The sequence below is a fragment of the Manis javanica genome, chromosome X (assembly GCF_040802235.1).
Source record: "Manis javanica isolate MJ-LG chromosome X, MJ_LKY, whole genome shotgun sequence".
NCBI classification, from domain to species: domain Eukaryota; kingdom Metazoa; phylum Chordata; class Mammalia; order Pholidota; family Manidae; genus Manis; species Manis javanica.
The window spans coordinates 37,933,253-37,946,237 of NC_133174.1; the positions used below are offsets into that span (position 1 = coordinate 37,933,253).

The following is a 12,985-nucleotide window of genomic DNA, read 5'->3' on the forward strand; positions in this document are numbered from 1 at the left end:
GTTTTCTCAGTTCTTAAGCGTGCTGTTAATTCCTTTGCTTGGTTTTATGTAGTTATTATTTATTCAAATCCAAATTCTTCACCAGTGGTCTAAATCTTCTCTCAAAACTTCAGATGCATCAGGTTTAGACAAGTTGCATCTTCCTGAAGGAATATGGCTCTTGAGGCCTTCTGACCTGCTTTCCTGGGGGCTGGGTGGCCTCATGCCTAGTGCACAGCTGTCTCCTGTGACCGCCCTTTGCCACCCTCCAGGGACCCCTTTTCCTTTCCTCTCATGCTTTCCTACATCTCAGGTCTCCTTTATCTTGGCCTACTATACCCTTTTGGTACAACTCATCCTCCAATATCTTCTTAAAACCGGTGCTTGAAAGTGAAAACTCTTGAGAACTTGAATGCCTGAAATTCATACTTGAATATAGTTTGGGGAGATAATTAAAGGTGGGAAATAATTTTCTTTCAGAATTTTGAAGTCATTGTCTTCTGGCTTCTAGCTTTGTTGCTGTTCTGACTCCTGACCCTTTGTATTTAACATTTGCACCCTCCAGCCCCCACCCCCAGCCTTTGGAAACTTGTGGGTTTTTCTTTTGTCCCTAGGGCTCTGAACATTCATCCATTCTAATGGGGGCTCCAAAAGTCCTTCCAGTGTAAACACAAATGGCCTTTCATTCTGGGAAATTTAATTAGTATGTGAACCCCAGGTTTCTACTGCCTTCCAGTGTAGTAGGGGCAGCCCTGGTTCTAATACAGGCACATTCATTTGGGCAAATTGAATGAAAGAAAGGGACAGAAAGAGCAGAGATGATGAAAATGGTGCCATGGTGCTTCTACTCAATGAGCATCACCCTAAAGTAAACCCCAAATGGCAGACTTGACCCTTCCTTTTAATCCAGCTCTGTTTCTCAGCGTTTCTCATAGTTGGGACTATCCTGTCGTATAGGTAATGCTTTTCTTTTGGGAATGTGCCGTGTTTTATACAGCACAATCCCAATATGCAAGCCAGCTTTTGCACCTGGTGCTAAACCAATTTCTGCTTCATGTACTGAGCTGAATTTTTAACTTTTTATTTTGAAATAATTTTAGACTCACAAAAAAAGTTCCAAAATAGTATACAGAGTCCCTCCATCCAACTTCCCCTAATGTTAACATCTTACATGGCCATAGTACAGTGATTGAAACTAAGAAATTAACATTGACAAGATAGTTATGCACTAATCTAATAGGCCTTATTGGAATTTCACCAGTTGTCCCACTTGAGAAAGAGAAAAGTGGCCACAGGAGCTGGGACCTAGCCTGGCATTGTCCAGCCTTCCCCTTGATGCTGCTCTGAGCTGGCTGGCCCTCACAGCTGGGCCTTCATGTTCTCCTTGATCACAAACTCAAACAAGTCTCTTCTATGACCATGACAAATCAAGGCAAAACAAGTCCACTGAACACAATCAACATCATGAACATTGTTTAAACAAAAATGACGGAACATCTCCCTACCCTGGCTACTATGAGAAGTGCTGCTTTACTAGCTACAGCTTTAGCCTGCTTCATTCCTCCTGCCTTACAGATAAGGTTTCTTGCAATGTGCAATCACAGATTTGCCCCTGCTTCCCCAGAGCATCCATTCCAGAGCAAAGCCCCACTTCCTTGAACCCTCCCCAAATGACCTAATGAGCCCCAAGCCTTTTAAGAAGCCCTTTCTAACCTCCTCTTCCTGAAACACCTCCTGTTGCTCCATGGAGTGTGTTCTCCCTTGTTGCGATAAGCAATGAACCCAACTTACTCAACCATGGCTGTGTTCCTGGCGAGTTTGGCTGGTGGGTATCACCACCACTGATGTCCTTTTTCTGGCCTAGCATCCTGTCGAGGACCCCACATTGTATGTTATTCTCATGTCCCCTTAGTCTCCTCCAATCGGTGATAATTCCTTATCCTTTCTTTGTCTTCTATGGCCTGTTGCAGGATGTCCCCCATTTTGTCTGATTTGACAAATGACCTTGCAGTTTGATTGGTGGTTTGCATTTTGGACAAGAATGCCATGGAAGTGATGTTGCGCCCTACTCTGTGCATTGTATCAGGGAGCACAGGGTGTTTATGTGACTTAGCACTGGTGACGCTGACCTTGATCACTTGGTTCAGGTCATGCCTGCCAGGTTTCTTCACCATAAAGTTACTGTTTTCCCTTTGTAGTTAACGAGTCTGTTGTGGCAAGATAACTTTGAGACTTTGCAAACATCCTGTTTCTCATACTTCTGTCTACTACTTTTAGCCCCCACGGATGATTCTGGCTTGCAACAAGTTTTACTGTGGGGTTTGCCAAGTGGTGATTTTCTACTCCCATCATTTCTTCTATGTTTATTAATTGGAATTCTATTGTAAGGAAGAGCCCTTGCCTCCCCCATTTATTTACTCATTCGGTTGTTTATGTAACAGTATGGTCTCATAAAGAATTGATGTTATTCTATGGGTTATAATCCATTACTCTGATTATTTATTTTACAGCTCAAATTGTCCCAGATTTGGCTGTTGGGAGCCCCTTCAAGTTGGCACCCATACCCTTTGACATGCGCAGGTTTTTTGAGCACTTCTTTCCTTTCTGGCAACAAAAGATTATTCCAGGCTCATCTTGTACTTTCCCTGTCCTAGTCTTGGAATCAGTCTTTCTTTCTCCAAAGGGTTCTGCTTTCGTTTACTTAAGAAATCAAGATATGAGCTCTTGGCCCTCTCACAGACAGAGCTAGGAAATATATTTCTACACATTCACATCTTTATTTCTATATCTATCCATCTGTACATAAATATAAAAAATTCAAGTTCATAGTGATACTTCCAATTCCAGGATAACATTACAGTGTTTGAATTTGCCTTCGCTATTTCCTCACTCATAACTCCTTTCTCCAGTGGTGAGAAGCCTGCCTCTCATTATCCACAATATGTTTACTTACTTGGTCAATGCATTAAGTAGTTTCAGAATTGCTAACCCATTTCCCCACAGGAAAAATATTTACTAACTAGAGCACAATTTTTGTGTATGGTTCTTTTTCTCCTCTCTTTTTAAATTGAGGTGAAATCCACGTCATGTAAAATTAACCATTTTAAAGTGAGTGTACACTTCTTTCTGGCTTTAACCTTTTCCAATGTAGTCAAAACACTTACTTTCCAAGTTACTTAGGCTAGTTCTGGGTGTAGTTATTTTATTCATTTGTCATATACAGTCATGTACATTTGTTATTGTTGGTATTTCATTTTAGTTCAGCTCACATCCTGGTTGATCATAATTATTTACTTGTGGGTTATGTTAGACATTCCCATGGTTCCAAGAGTCAGATTTATACAAAACAAAAGTTTCACTCCCTCCTCATCTCTACTACCCCCTTCCCACTCCTCCCTTCTTCCACCCCATTCTCACCGACCCATTGAGGGCAAGCAATCTCATTAGCTTTTGATATATATATATATATATATATATATATATGAATATATATACAATTTTTTTCTGCATCACAAGTGAGAGAATACATGAATGTTTTCTTATACCACCTTCTTTCTCACACAGAGGGTAGCATCCTATAAATACCCTTGTGTGCTGTGCTTTTTTTCTCTCACTTAACAGTCTATCTCACAAATCATTCCAAAGCCGTCTTCCTCCTTCATTTATAGAAGTGCATAGCCCTCCACTATGTGGAGACAATGCAGTTTATTCAGCCACTCTCCCATGTACGGGCACGTAGGTTGTTTCCACCTTTTGCGATTACAAAGTACACCTTAGCAAATAACTTGGATGCACTGACTTCTGCTAAAGGGGCTGGCACAGGATATGCAAGCAGGCATGTCTGCTTCCAGGGCTCCCACTCTCTCTACGCTACCCCACTACCTCCAGTGTCACAGCGGGAGCCTGAGGCTGTGCTCTGGCCACCTTAAGGGAATGGGGATGCTCCCTCTACTTGTCTGCTTCTACAAAGAGCTTTTTGAACTGGTTGCCCAGCTCCACTTTGTTGGCGTATTCCTCTAAGTTGCCTTTGTAGGGGTCATTATATCTGCAAATTCAGGGACCCCTGCCTGGTCCTGACCTCCCATGTAGCCTGCAACTGCAACTGTTCTTAAAAAATGCCATAAAGAGCTGCAGGCAGATGGAGTACACCTCTGGGCAGTTGAGCCCAGCTGTGCCAATATTTGTAGACAACAAGTCTGAAGGGGGCAGAAAAGTCACACTGCCACGCACAGGCAGTGAGCCTGGAGCTTTCAGTGAGCCAAGGTAGCTTCCTCATTGCTCTTCAGTAAGGAGTGCAGATGGATGTCCCAAGGCTCCTAACAGTACCTGCTTGGGGAGGATTCCCTCTGAGCCTGGTGGAGGGCTGGGCTAGGGTGGTAACTGTAGCAGCTGCCCAGCTGCCATTCAGGGTCAACTCAAAGTCTAGATGGTGGGAGGGAAGAAAAATTGCCCCAGTCAGACTGTGTATCAACCTGTGGAATCCTGGTGGTTTCTCCGGGCTGGAGAAGGGCTTAGGTAGGGATCGGGGTCTCTCCCAAGAGGCTGTAGCCTTTGCCTTAACTCTGTGAAGAGCCCCTTCTGCTGGGAAATCCTGTTGTGTGCCTACATTGGCCTTTGCGTACAGAGCACCTGTATGTGCCAGGCTCAAGACATTGTATTCTTTAAATAGGACAATAACCCTGCAAGGGTAAATCTTTTTCTCCCTATTTTATGCGTGAGGAAATTGAGGTTCAGAGAGGTGAAGCAACTTGCCCAAGGTTACACAGTAACCAGCAGAGTCATGACTTAAAACCAGATCTGTCTGATTCCAGGATTCTAGATATTTCCAAAAAGGACACAAATCCAACAAAGTATTTATTTTAACTCTACAAGAAATGTTCAGGCTCACAGAATCTCTCATAAGCAGGAGTTGGATGCTGCAGTGGGGGACTGTGAAAGCGGGAGACCTAAAAACTGTCATTTTGAGCAAATCACTTGAAGCAGTTTCCTCATGTGAAAACTAGGATTTGCCCACAGGGCTGTGGTTATGCCCATCTCACAGCTGCAGCCAGCAGAGTTTGTTCTCATAGGTCAGTTCCTTTGCCGTGGCGGTTCTTAAATATATATCACCTCTGACCCCACACATATCCCTGGTTGTGGAGGTCCAGTGAGACCCCAGTCAACCCCAAGAACACTCTACACCAAGGTTAAGGATAATTAGTATTCTCAGACATCCAGGGCTGGCGCTGTGGGCATGCAACCTACGCTGTCCTACAGGGCCTGTGCTTAGTTTAACGATGCTCTGCTGTCCCCATCTTGCAAATCTTAATAATAGGAGGCCCCACATTTTCATTTTTCACTAGGCCCCACAAATTATGTAGCCAGTCCTGCAGGCCAAAAGGCAGTGGCTGACAAAATTCAGAAAAATACTCTAATGCCTCCAGTCACATTCTGGGGGCCTGAGACTATACCATGATGCTGTTGCTCTGGCTGAAGTCTCTGGAGTGCTGGCTCACCTGGCTCCTGGCTGTTGCAGGAGAAGAGCTGTTCTCAAGGAAGTGGCTCTGTCCTGTTTATGACTGGCATGTTGTCTCAGTCTGTTTGAACTGCTGTAACAAAATACCATAGACCGGTGGCTTATAAGCAACAAACATTTATTCCTCACAGTTCTGAAGGCTGGAAAGTCCAAGTTCAATGTGCTGGAGATTCAGTGTCTGGTGAGAGCCTGCCTCCTGGCTCACAGATGTCCGTGTTCTCACAGTGTCCTCACAAGGTGGAAGGGGCCCGAGAGCTTCCCCAGGTCTCTTGTATAAGGGCACTGATCTCATTCATGAGGGCTCCACCCTTATGACCTCACCACCTCCCAAAGGCCCCACCTCCTAATGCTATCACATTGGAGGTTGGGTTTTCAACATATGAATTTGGGAGGATACAAACGTTCAGTCTGTAGCACATGGTGTATGCAAAACACCAAGCAAAAAGGGCTGAAGAATGCAGTCATTGACTGCAGCAGGAAAATTTTTGAGCATCTGCTATGCATCCAGCCCTGTGCTGGTTGCTATGGGGAGCACAAGGGGCCCCCTGCCACTTCCATCCTCAGGGAGCTCCCAGATGAATGGGAAGGTGGGACATAGACCTCTCTGGAATATCCTTGGGCTTAGCCTCAAGTGGGGCACAGTCCTGAGGTTCAAGGGTACAGAGATGGGATTCAGAATGGGTTTGCTGGGAGCTGGGCTGTCAGGAAAAGCTAGAACTCAGGAAAAGGTCTTAAATGATGCATGGGACTTAGCAAGCAGAAGAATGGAACCATCCAAGTCACAGCTCTGGGGACAGATCTATAACACATCCCCCCATGTTGGGTGGGGCTTTTGAGCCCATCACCACAAACTGGAGCTGGGGACTATTGCAGTTGGGTTTTCTGGAAGCAGACACTAGGATGGAGTTAGAGGTGTTTGCTTGTTTCCTGAGTCTGCTATAGCAAGTCACTGCAACATAGGTGGCTTAAAACAGAAGACATTTATTCTCTCATAGTTCTGAAGGCCAGAAGTCTAAGATCAGTTCCACTGAGCTGAAAACAAGGCATTGGGAGGGGTGGTCAATCCTCACCATCCAGACCAAGCCAGAGGCAAGTGTCTCCAAGACTCTCACACAACCCAAGCCTGCCCTTCCAGAAGCTTGGCCTGTTACCTCACTGTCCCAGTTGCCCTGGGGGTAATGCTGGAGCAGCCAAAAGGCAAACCCCAAAGGCATCTTCATGGACCACAAAGTAGGACTTTTCTTGGCCCATCTTTAAATGTGAGTGAAGGGACCAGAACTGGGGAGGACAAGGTGAGTTGAGGCTGAAGGGGAAGGTAAGAAGAACGTGGACTGGTAGCAGGAGTTCTGAAACTATCCCAGCGAGTGCCTCTTGCTCCTGCCTCAGTTTCCTGTCTGCAGCATGAAGCCTGTGAAAGCCAGGCAGTCTAATCTGAAGGTGGTGGTTCAGAGGTAGAAAAGGGAGAGGTCCCGGGAGGTAGAGGGCTGGCAGGGAGGCTGGGCAAAGGTCCAAAGAGCCTCCAATAACATCCAATTCTCCAAGGCAAGAACACACATGGAAGCCCACATACCACATGGCTAACGGTGTAAAGCAAACTCATAAGCTGTTGAGTGCAGTATGTTGCATTGGCTGACCTTGAAAAACTATTTTTATAATGACCCAAAAGGCTAAGTTTGAATGAAAATTCTCAGACTCCTTTGAGCCCTGCACTAGAGACCGAGGTGTGGAGAGAGCTGGCCCCGGCCCCAGCTGTGCCTATGATGAGAATGTTCTACTTACAGACCACAGGCTCCAGGGAGCAGAACTGGCCTGGGACCCTGTGCGTGCTTTGAAATCCATCTGTGCATTTGGGATGAGGTCATGCTTCCCGTGGGCTGTTTCCTGCCGACAACTGAGTGCAGCGGAGATATGAGGGTTGTCCTTTCTTGGGAGACTCAGGGCACCTTCACCTCTGGTTCCCCTCAAGGACACCCTGACAGCCAGGCTGAACCTCCCAGATGGCACAGATGCCAGGCTGGGATGCTCCCATCTGGCCTTCTCTCCCAGACTTGGGCTCAGACCTGTAGCATGGCCTGTTGGCTCTGCCAGCTCTCTCTGGCTCCCTCCTCCTCCCACACAGGCAGGTTCCCTAATACAGTCCTTGCTGGTTTCATCCGGTCTTGACACCTGCTTCTCAGGGTCCTGGGCAAACACATTGGTTCCCAGCCCACACCCTTGTCTTCTTCGCCCTGGCTCCTTCCCACACCTCTGGGTGACTTGCGCATACCTTTGGGGTCCTATTTGGCACCCAAGGGCTTGCTTCTGCCTGCACAGCCTCTCATCACTCTGAGGTGGGGTGGGGAGTGTTGCAGGAGGGCATGTGCAGGGCCACAAGGAGCAGGAAGGGGCCCCTCTTGTCCGAGTCTAATGTGGCACTGGCAGGGGCCTCAGATTCCCATGCCTTCCCTCCACAGCTCTGTCTCATTCGCCCTGCCTGTGAATGTTTCTGGGACACTCTGTAACCACTGGGATGGGAGGAGAGAGCATGTGTCTCTGGCCCTTCACCTGTCTGTCTTCTTTCACCAGCTTGAGAGTCTGGTGGAGAACAGAGGAAACTGAAGTGCAAAGAGGTCCAGCAAGCATCTACACCCTCATCGTCTGATGGCCACCCCTGGGCTCTAGCACGTCATCTCAGCCAGAGGACAATTGTGCCCTGTCACCCAGCTCCCCACTGGCCTTCCAAGTGTTCCTTAGTCCCTGGGAAATGAAAATGCATTTCTCCTAATGCCTAAAATGAGCTGCTTCTTTAAACCTGGCAGCAACCCCACCAGGCAACAAAAGGCCCAGGTCATCCTCCCGGGGGCCAGCAAGGCTCTGGCCCCTCAGAACTTATCATTATACTTGCAGTCTGGGTAGCGGTAGGCAAATCTGGGGTCACAGGTCCTCAAGGGCCTCAAGATGTCCTTCAGCCGGCTGGCGGCCCCCAGGACGTCGGGGTCAGGGCGGGCGGCCTCCCCACACCGGGCGAGTGCCGCATCTATCTCCTGCTGCACTGGAGATGGGAACTTGCCATGGAGAAGTCGGGGCAGCACCTGCCCGCATGCCAGCACCAGGCCCTGCTTCTCAGGGATGCTGTTGCAGGGGGGCAGCTCAGCCTGGCAGCCAGACACCAGGCAACTGAAGATGTCTTTACTGTCTCCTGCCCTGGAAGCTGCTTGGTTGCCTGGAAGAGAAAGGGGAGGCATTAGACACCTTACACCCTGTCCTCCTGCAGGCAGGTGCCACTAAAAGAGCTGGCTGAAGTGGTTTAGTCTCCAGTGTGTCCTGTTGCCCAGAGATTTAGTGCTCAGGGACACAATGGCCCTGCTGAGACGAACAGTGGAGGAGCTCTCCACTCCAGTAGGATGAGGCCTGGGCGTGGAAAAACCACTCATCCCTACTGGAAGCTGGGGTGCTAATTGTCGGGTTCACATCCCTATTGTGATTCTTGGGAACTCAGGAAATTACTAGAAGCAGTTTCATTTGCCCTTTTGAAATACAAAGGCAGGAAAAAGAAGAACAGGTAATCCAGAATGTGCATTCAACAGGTTGTAGTGGGCCTGACATTCAGTGGTTTACTTATCATGACTATTCTGGAATCATCTTCATTTCTTCTAATTTGATTCTTGGTAATCGTGTAGGCCTTCTCATAAATACAAAATCAGACATCAGAGAAGAAAATCCTGTCCTATTACTGGACTCAGAAAATGTGGTTATTGCTGAAGATTGGGTTGTTCAAAGGGCTCTAGAACCCTGGGCGAGCTTGTGCACACAGAAACACGATTCACTCATTTGCTTCATTTGGTGCCAGGCTTTTAATTTGAAAGCTTTATAAGAAGCAAAGGTGCCAAAATGGATTACAAAATGTCCCTGTGAATCAGCCAGATATTTAAGTTTGGGATCAAGGCTAAAAGCATCTGATGAGAGGCTCTGAGGGCGAGATGCTTCTGGGGGCTGTATGTGTGTGTGAGGAGGGGCAGGTCCCCAGGCCACACAGACCCAACTGGACAACAACAGTTCCTCAGAGAGCACTGACATCCCCCGAACTGCAGCTGTTCTCACTGTGACACATGGACACTGTGTGTACTCCATGGTGGGATGCCCCATCATTCCTCCCCAGCTCCTGTCATCTTGGCTTCCCCTGTGACAGCTGCCCCACCAGGCCCATGCTAGATACCTTCCTGTTTGTCGATGACACCCAGTGCGCTGGCATCCCGGATGAACAGTTGCCCATTGTTAAAGATGCCAAACATGCCCGCATCAACGTGGGTGAAGTAGAAGAAGTAGTTCAAATCGTTGCTCCTCAGAGACTCCAGGACACCGAGGAGCTGGTAGGCCAGGTCGGCTGCCTGGTTGGGGGGTGCAGCATAGAATTCCTGCAGCGGGCTGGTGCTCGTGCTGACCAGGAATCGGCCACATGAGCCCAGGTACTTGGGCATCGGCCATCCCTCAGCACCAGGGAAGATCTGCCGAGCCGGGAGGAGGGGGCATCAGAGGAATAGAGACAAAAACTCACAGAGACAGCACTCTCTCTGCTTCTCACCAGAGCACACCCAAAGTTCAGCCTCACACAGGCACCCTTCATTTCCCAAAACATCAGCAAAGCACAACCTTTATTTACCTCTTGCGACATGGCAGTAGCCCTGTCCCTCCTCCTTTTTTTTTATTCCTCTGTTGATGGAAGAATTCAAAAAAGGAAGTTCTTATTGTCACACAGTGGATTGCATTTCAGTGGAGTTTTCCCAAGCAAGGTATGAAAATGCTAATGCACTTAGATGGTGTTCAGGATTCTGGGGAATGTATTAATTTTTAAGAGCTGGACAGATGAAAAAAAATATGACCAGTATTTGAGATTTCACAGATATTGCAGCTTTGGAAGAGGCTTGGGGGAAGAAAGAGGGTCAACTTAAGGCTGATTTAAAGAAAAGTATTTTTAAAAATAACAGTAGAGACACCGGTTCTGGGATAGGGAAAAAATCATGAAAGTGGTCCTTGGTGACTAGTTTCAAGAACCACTGCATTGGCGCTGAGCGAATCTACCTGGCCTGGGTAACTACCTCCTCACAGATGCTCCCCCACTGACTGTAACCTTCCAGTTCCTAACACAGTTCTAGGGAAGCCCATAGCCCAGGAAGGTCTCCTCCATGTTCTAGTAAGAGCGCCAAACTTGTGGATTTGTAAAATGAAAAACAGGAGGGAATCCTGGCTGGTCTTTTCTTGACTACTTATTGACTACATCTAGAATGGTATTTCTTTAAACTACAGGGAAATGACAGAGACCGTACATAACTTAGCACCTTCTTTCTTGTTTTTCTTTAAAAAAACAAAGTCATTCCCCTCTCTGATGATTTTCTGTGGCCTTTGACCCATTTTAACCCATCTGCCACCTTGTAAAGGATGCTGTCCTGTTTCCCATTTTCCAGGGACCTCTCCCACTACATGCTATGGAGGGAGGGCCCAGCCTCTTGGCAGCATCTAAATGTGTGGCTACAGAGTCATCCCCTTCCTTGGTGGAGCCCCAGGTGGATGGAGGGTCCCGGCCCAAGGCTCTCAGGAGCCAGGGCTGGGAGCAGCCAGGATCTGCTGCCACTGCCAAGGTCAGGACAATGGGAGAAGACGCCCGGGGGTGCAGGACAACCAGCTGCCTCTTGCCCCTCTAGGATTCAGAATGCCAACATTACTAGGCATGTTTTAGTGGAAAGAGGGCAGAACCTGAGTTCACAGTTCTGGGTTTGGATTCCATTGCTGACATTGCCTAAGTGACTGGCACCGAGTCAGTTCACATCTCTGGGCCCCACTTACCTTGTCTGGAACAGGGGACAAATAATAATATGCCCGTGGGGCTGTCGAGTTGTGAGCGGTAAATGAGATAGTGATGTAAAACGTTCCACACCCTGCCTGGCACATAGCAGATGCTCAGTAAGTGAGAGTTGTGATTATGCATTTAGCTATCCTCTCTTTGGCCAATAATAGGTGATTTTTATATTATATATAATAATAACATGCAGGTAACATATAATTACATACAATAGTTATATATAATTATAGTACAACATATATAATTATATATCATTCTATAGGTTATATAACTAATCACATTATAAAATAATATGTAATATATAATTATATGATGTACATAATTATATTTAATAGCTTCTTCCCTTTTCCCTTATTCTTCTTCCTTCTTCTTGTCCTCCCCTCCCTCCTCCTCTCCATACTCCTCTCCCTTTCTCTGCTTTGTCCTCCCACTTCCTAACATCCTTCATACCCACTCTGGGAGTGTTCTGACTTGGGATTTGGGGGAAATTGGTGTGATTGGGCTCCACATGCTCTACGATGCTTGCTGACTTGTTAAGTGTCTGCTTCTTCCACTGAACTGGAAGCTGCATGAAGTCAGGGATTACCATGTCTGTGTTACTGACCAGTGCGTCCCCGGGTTCCAGTGCACCCTCGTTATGTGACCACTTCCCTATTGCTGGGCATTCAGGTAACTTCCACTTGTTTTCTCCTCTCCAAGCATTAACAGGCGGGTCATTCTTTGGCTATTTGCCCACCTCCTGAGCTTGCTCAAATCTTATTGATCTTTGAGGAACAGGTCAAAGTTGCCCTCTTTCACAAAATCCCTCAGGGCTGCCTTAGGCAATGCACGAGGCTATTGTCGCCCCTCTCCCCACCCGCCCCCAGCTCCCGCACCTCTTTCCTCTACAGCATCACAGCGCTTTCCCACTGCAAAAGCCAACAGGTATTTACTGAATGCCACAGAGGTACTAACAGGGGCTGGTGGCTCCAAGGTGAGCGGTAAAGGGGACAAGAGCTCAATCCAGGGCTTCTCCTTTAGAGCCTGACATGAACCCCTTCCACGTCCTGGGGTGGCTGCCTACCTGTAGCACGATGGGATGCGGGTTGACAGCCAGCGTGTAGAGCAGACGCAGCTTGTCACGGTCAGTGAAGTGGTCCATGAAGATGCTGCCTGCGTCGGCCACCTCTGCATAGCGCCGGACCACACGGTCCAGGAGTCGCTGTGATGGGCAGCGCAGGAAGGGGCTAGGCAGGCCCTGTAAGTCAAAGGTAAGACCCCCGGAGGAGGAAGAGGTTCTGAGCACTTGTGGAACCATCAGGATAGGACACTGGCAGGGACTGGTGGTGGGGGAGATCCCGGGTTTAGGGGACAATATGAACGTTGTTGGGAGGAGACCCCGGTCCCGGAGGGTGGGGCAGGAGGGGCTGTGCAGGCTGGAGACCCCAGGGGGGCATTATGGGAGGGGGCTGAGCAGACCACGTGGGGGGCAGGGGACCTGCAGGGAGGAGGGGGTGTCACAAGGGTTGGGGTGCAGGGGGTAGAGGTCTAGGTAGGGGCTGAGAGGGATAGGGGAGGCCCCAGGAGCTGAAAAGGGTCTGCATGTCCTGAGGGCAGAGTAGGTGGGCAGGGTAGGACAGGGTGCACCCCCTGTCACACTTCCACAGAGAGCTGAT

General features: G+C 48.1%; 1 protein-coding gene across 2 annotated transcripts in view; it reads right to left on the reverse strand.

Moving 5' to 3' along the window:
- Positions 1-5,595: 5,595 nt before the first annotated feature.
- Positions 5,596-12,985, reverse strand: part of DIPK2B (divergent protein kinase domain 2B) — a 39,695-nt gene continuing 32,305 nt past the window's right edge. Inside the window, exons 3-5 of one of the 2 annotated variants that reach the window (XM_017650797.3) lie at positions 12,394-12,567; positions 9,690-9,861; positions 5,596-8,696 (exon numbers count right to left, since the gene is read on the reverse strand). In XM_017650797.3, the coding sequence (XP_017506286.1) occupies positions 8,356-8,696; positions 9,690-9,861; positions 12,394-12,567 (687 nt within the window). In that variant the 3' untranslated portion in view covers positions 5,596-8,355. Of the gene's footprint in view, positions 8,697-9,689; positions 9,979-12,393; positions 12,568-12,985 lie in introns of both variants that reach the window. The other variant, XM_017650796.3, reaches the window with a different exon arrangement.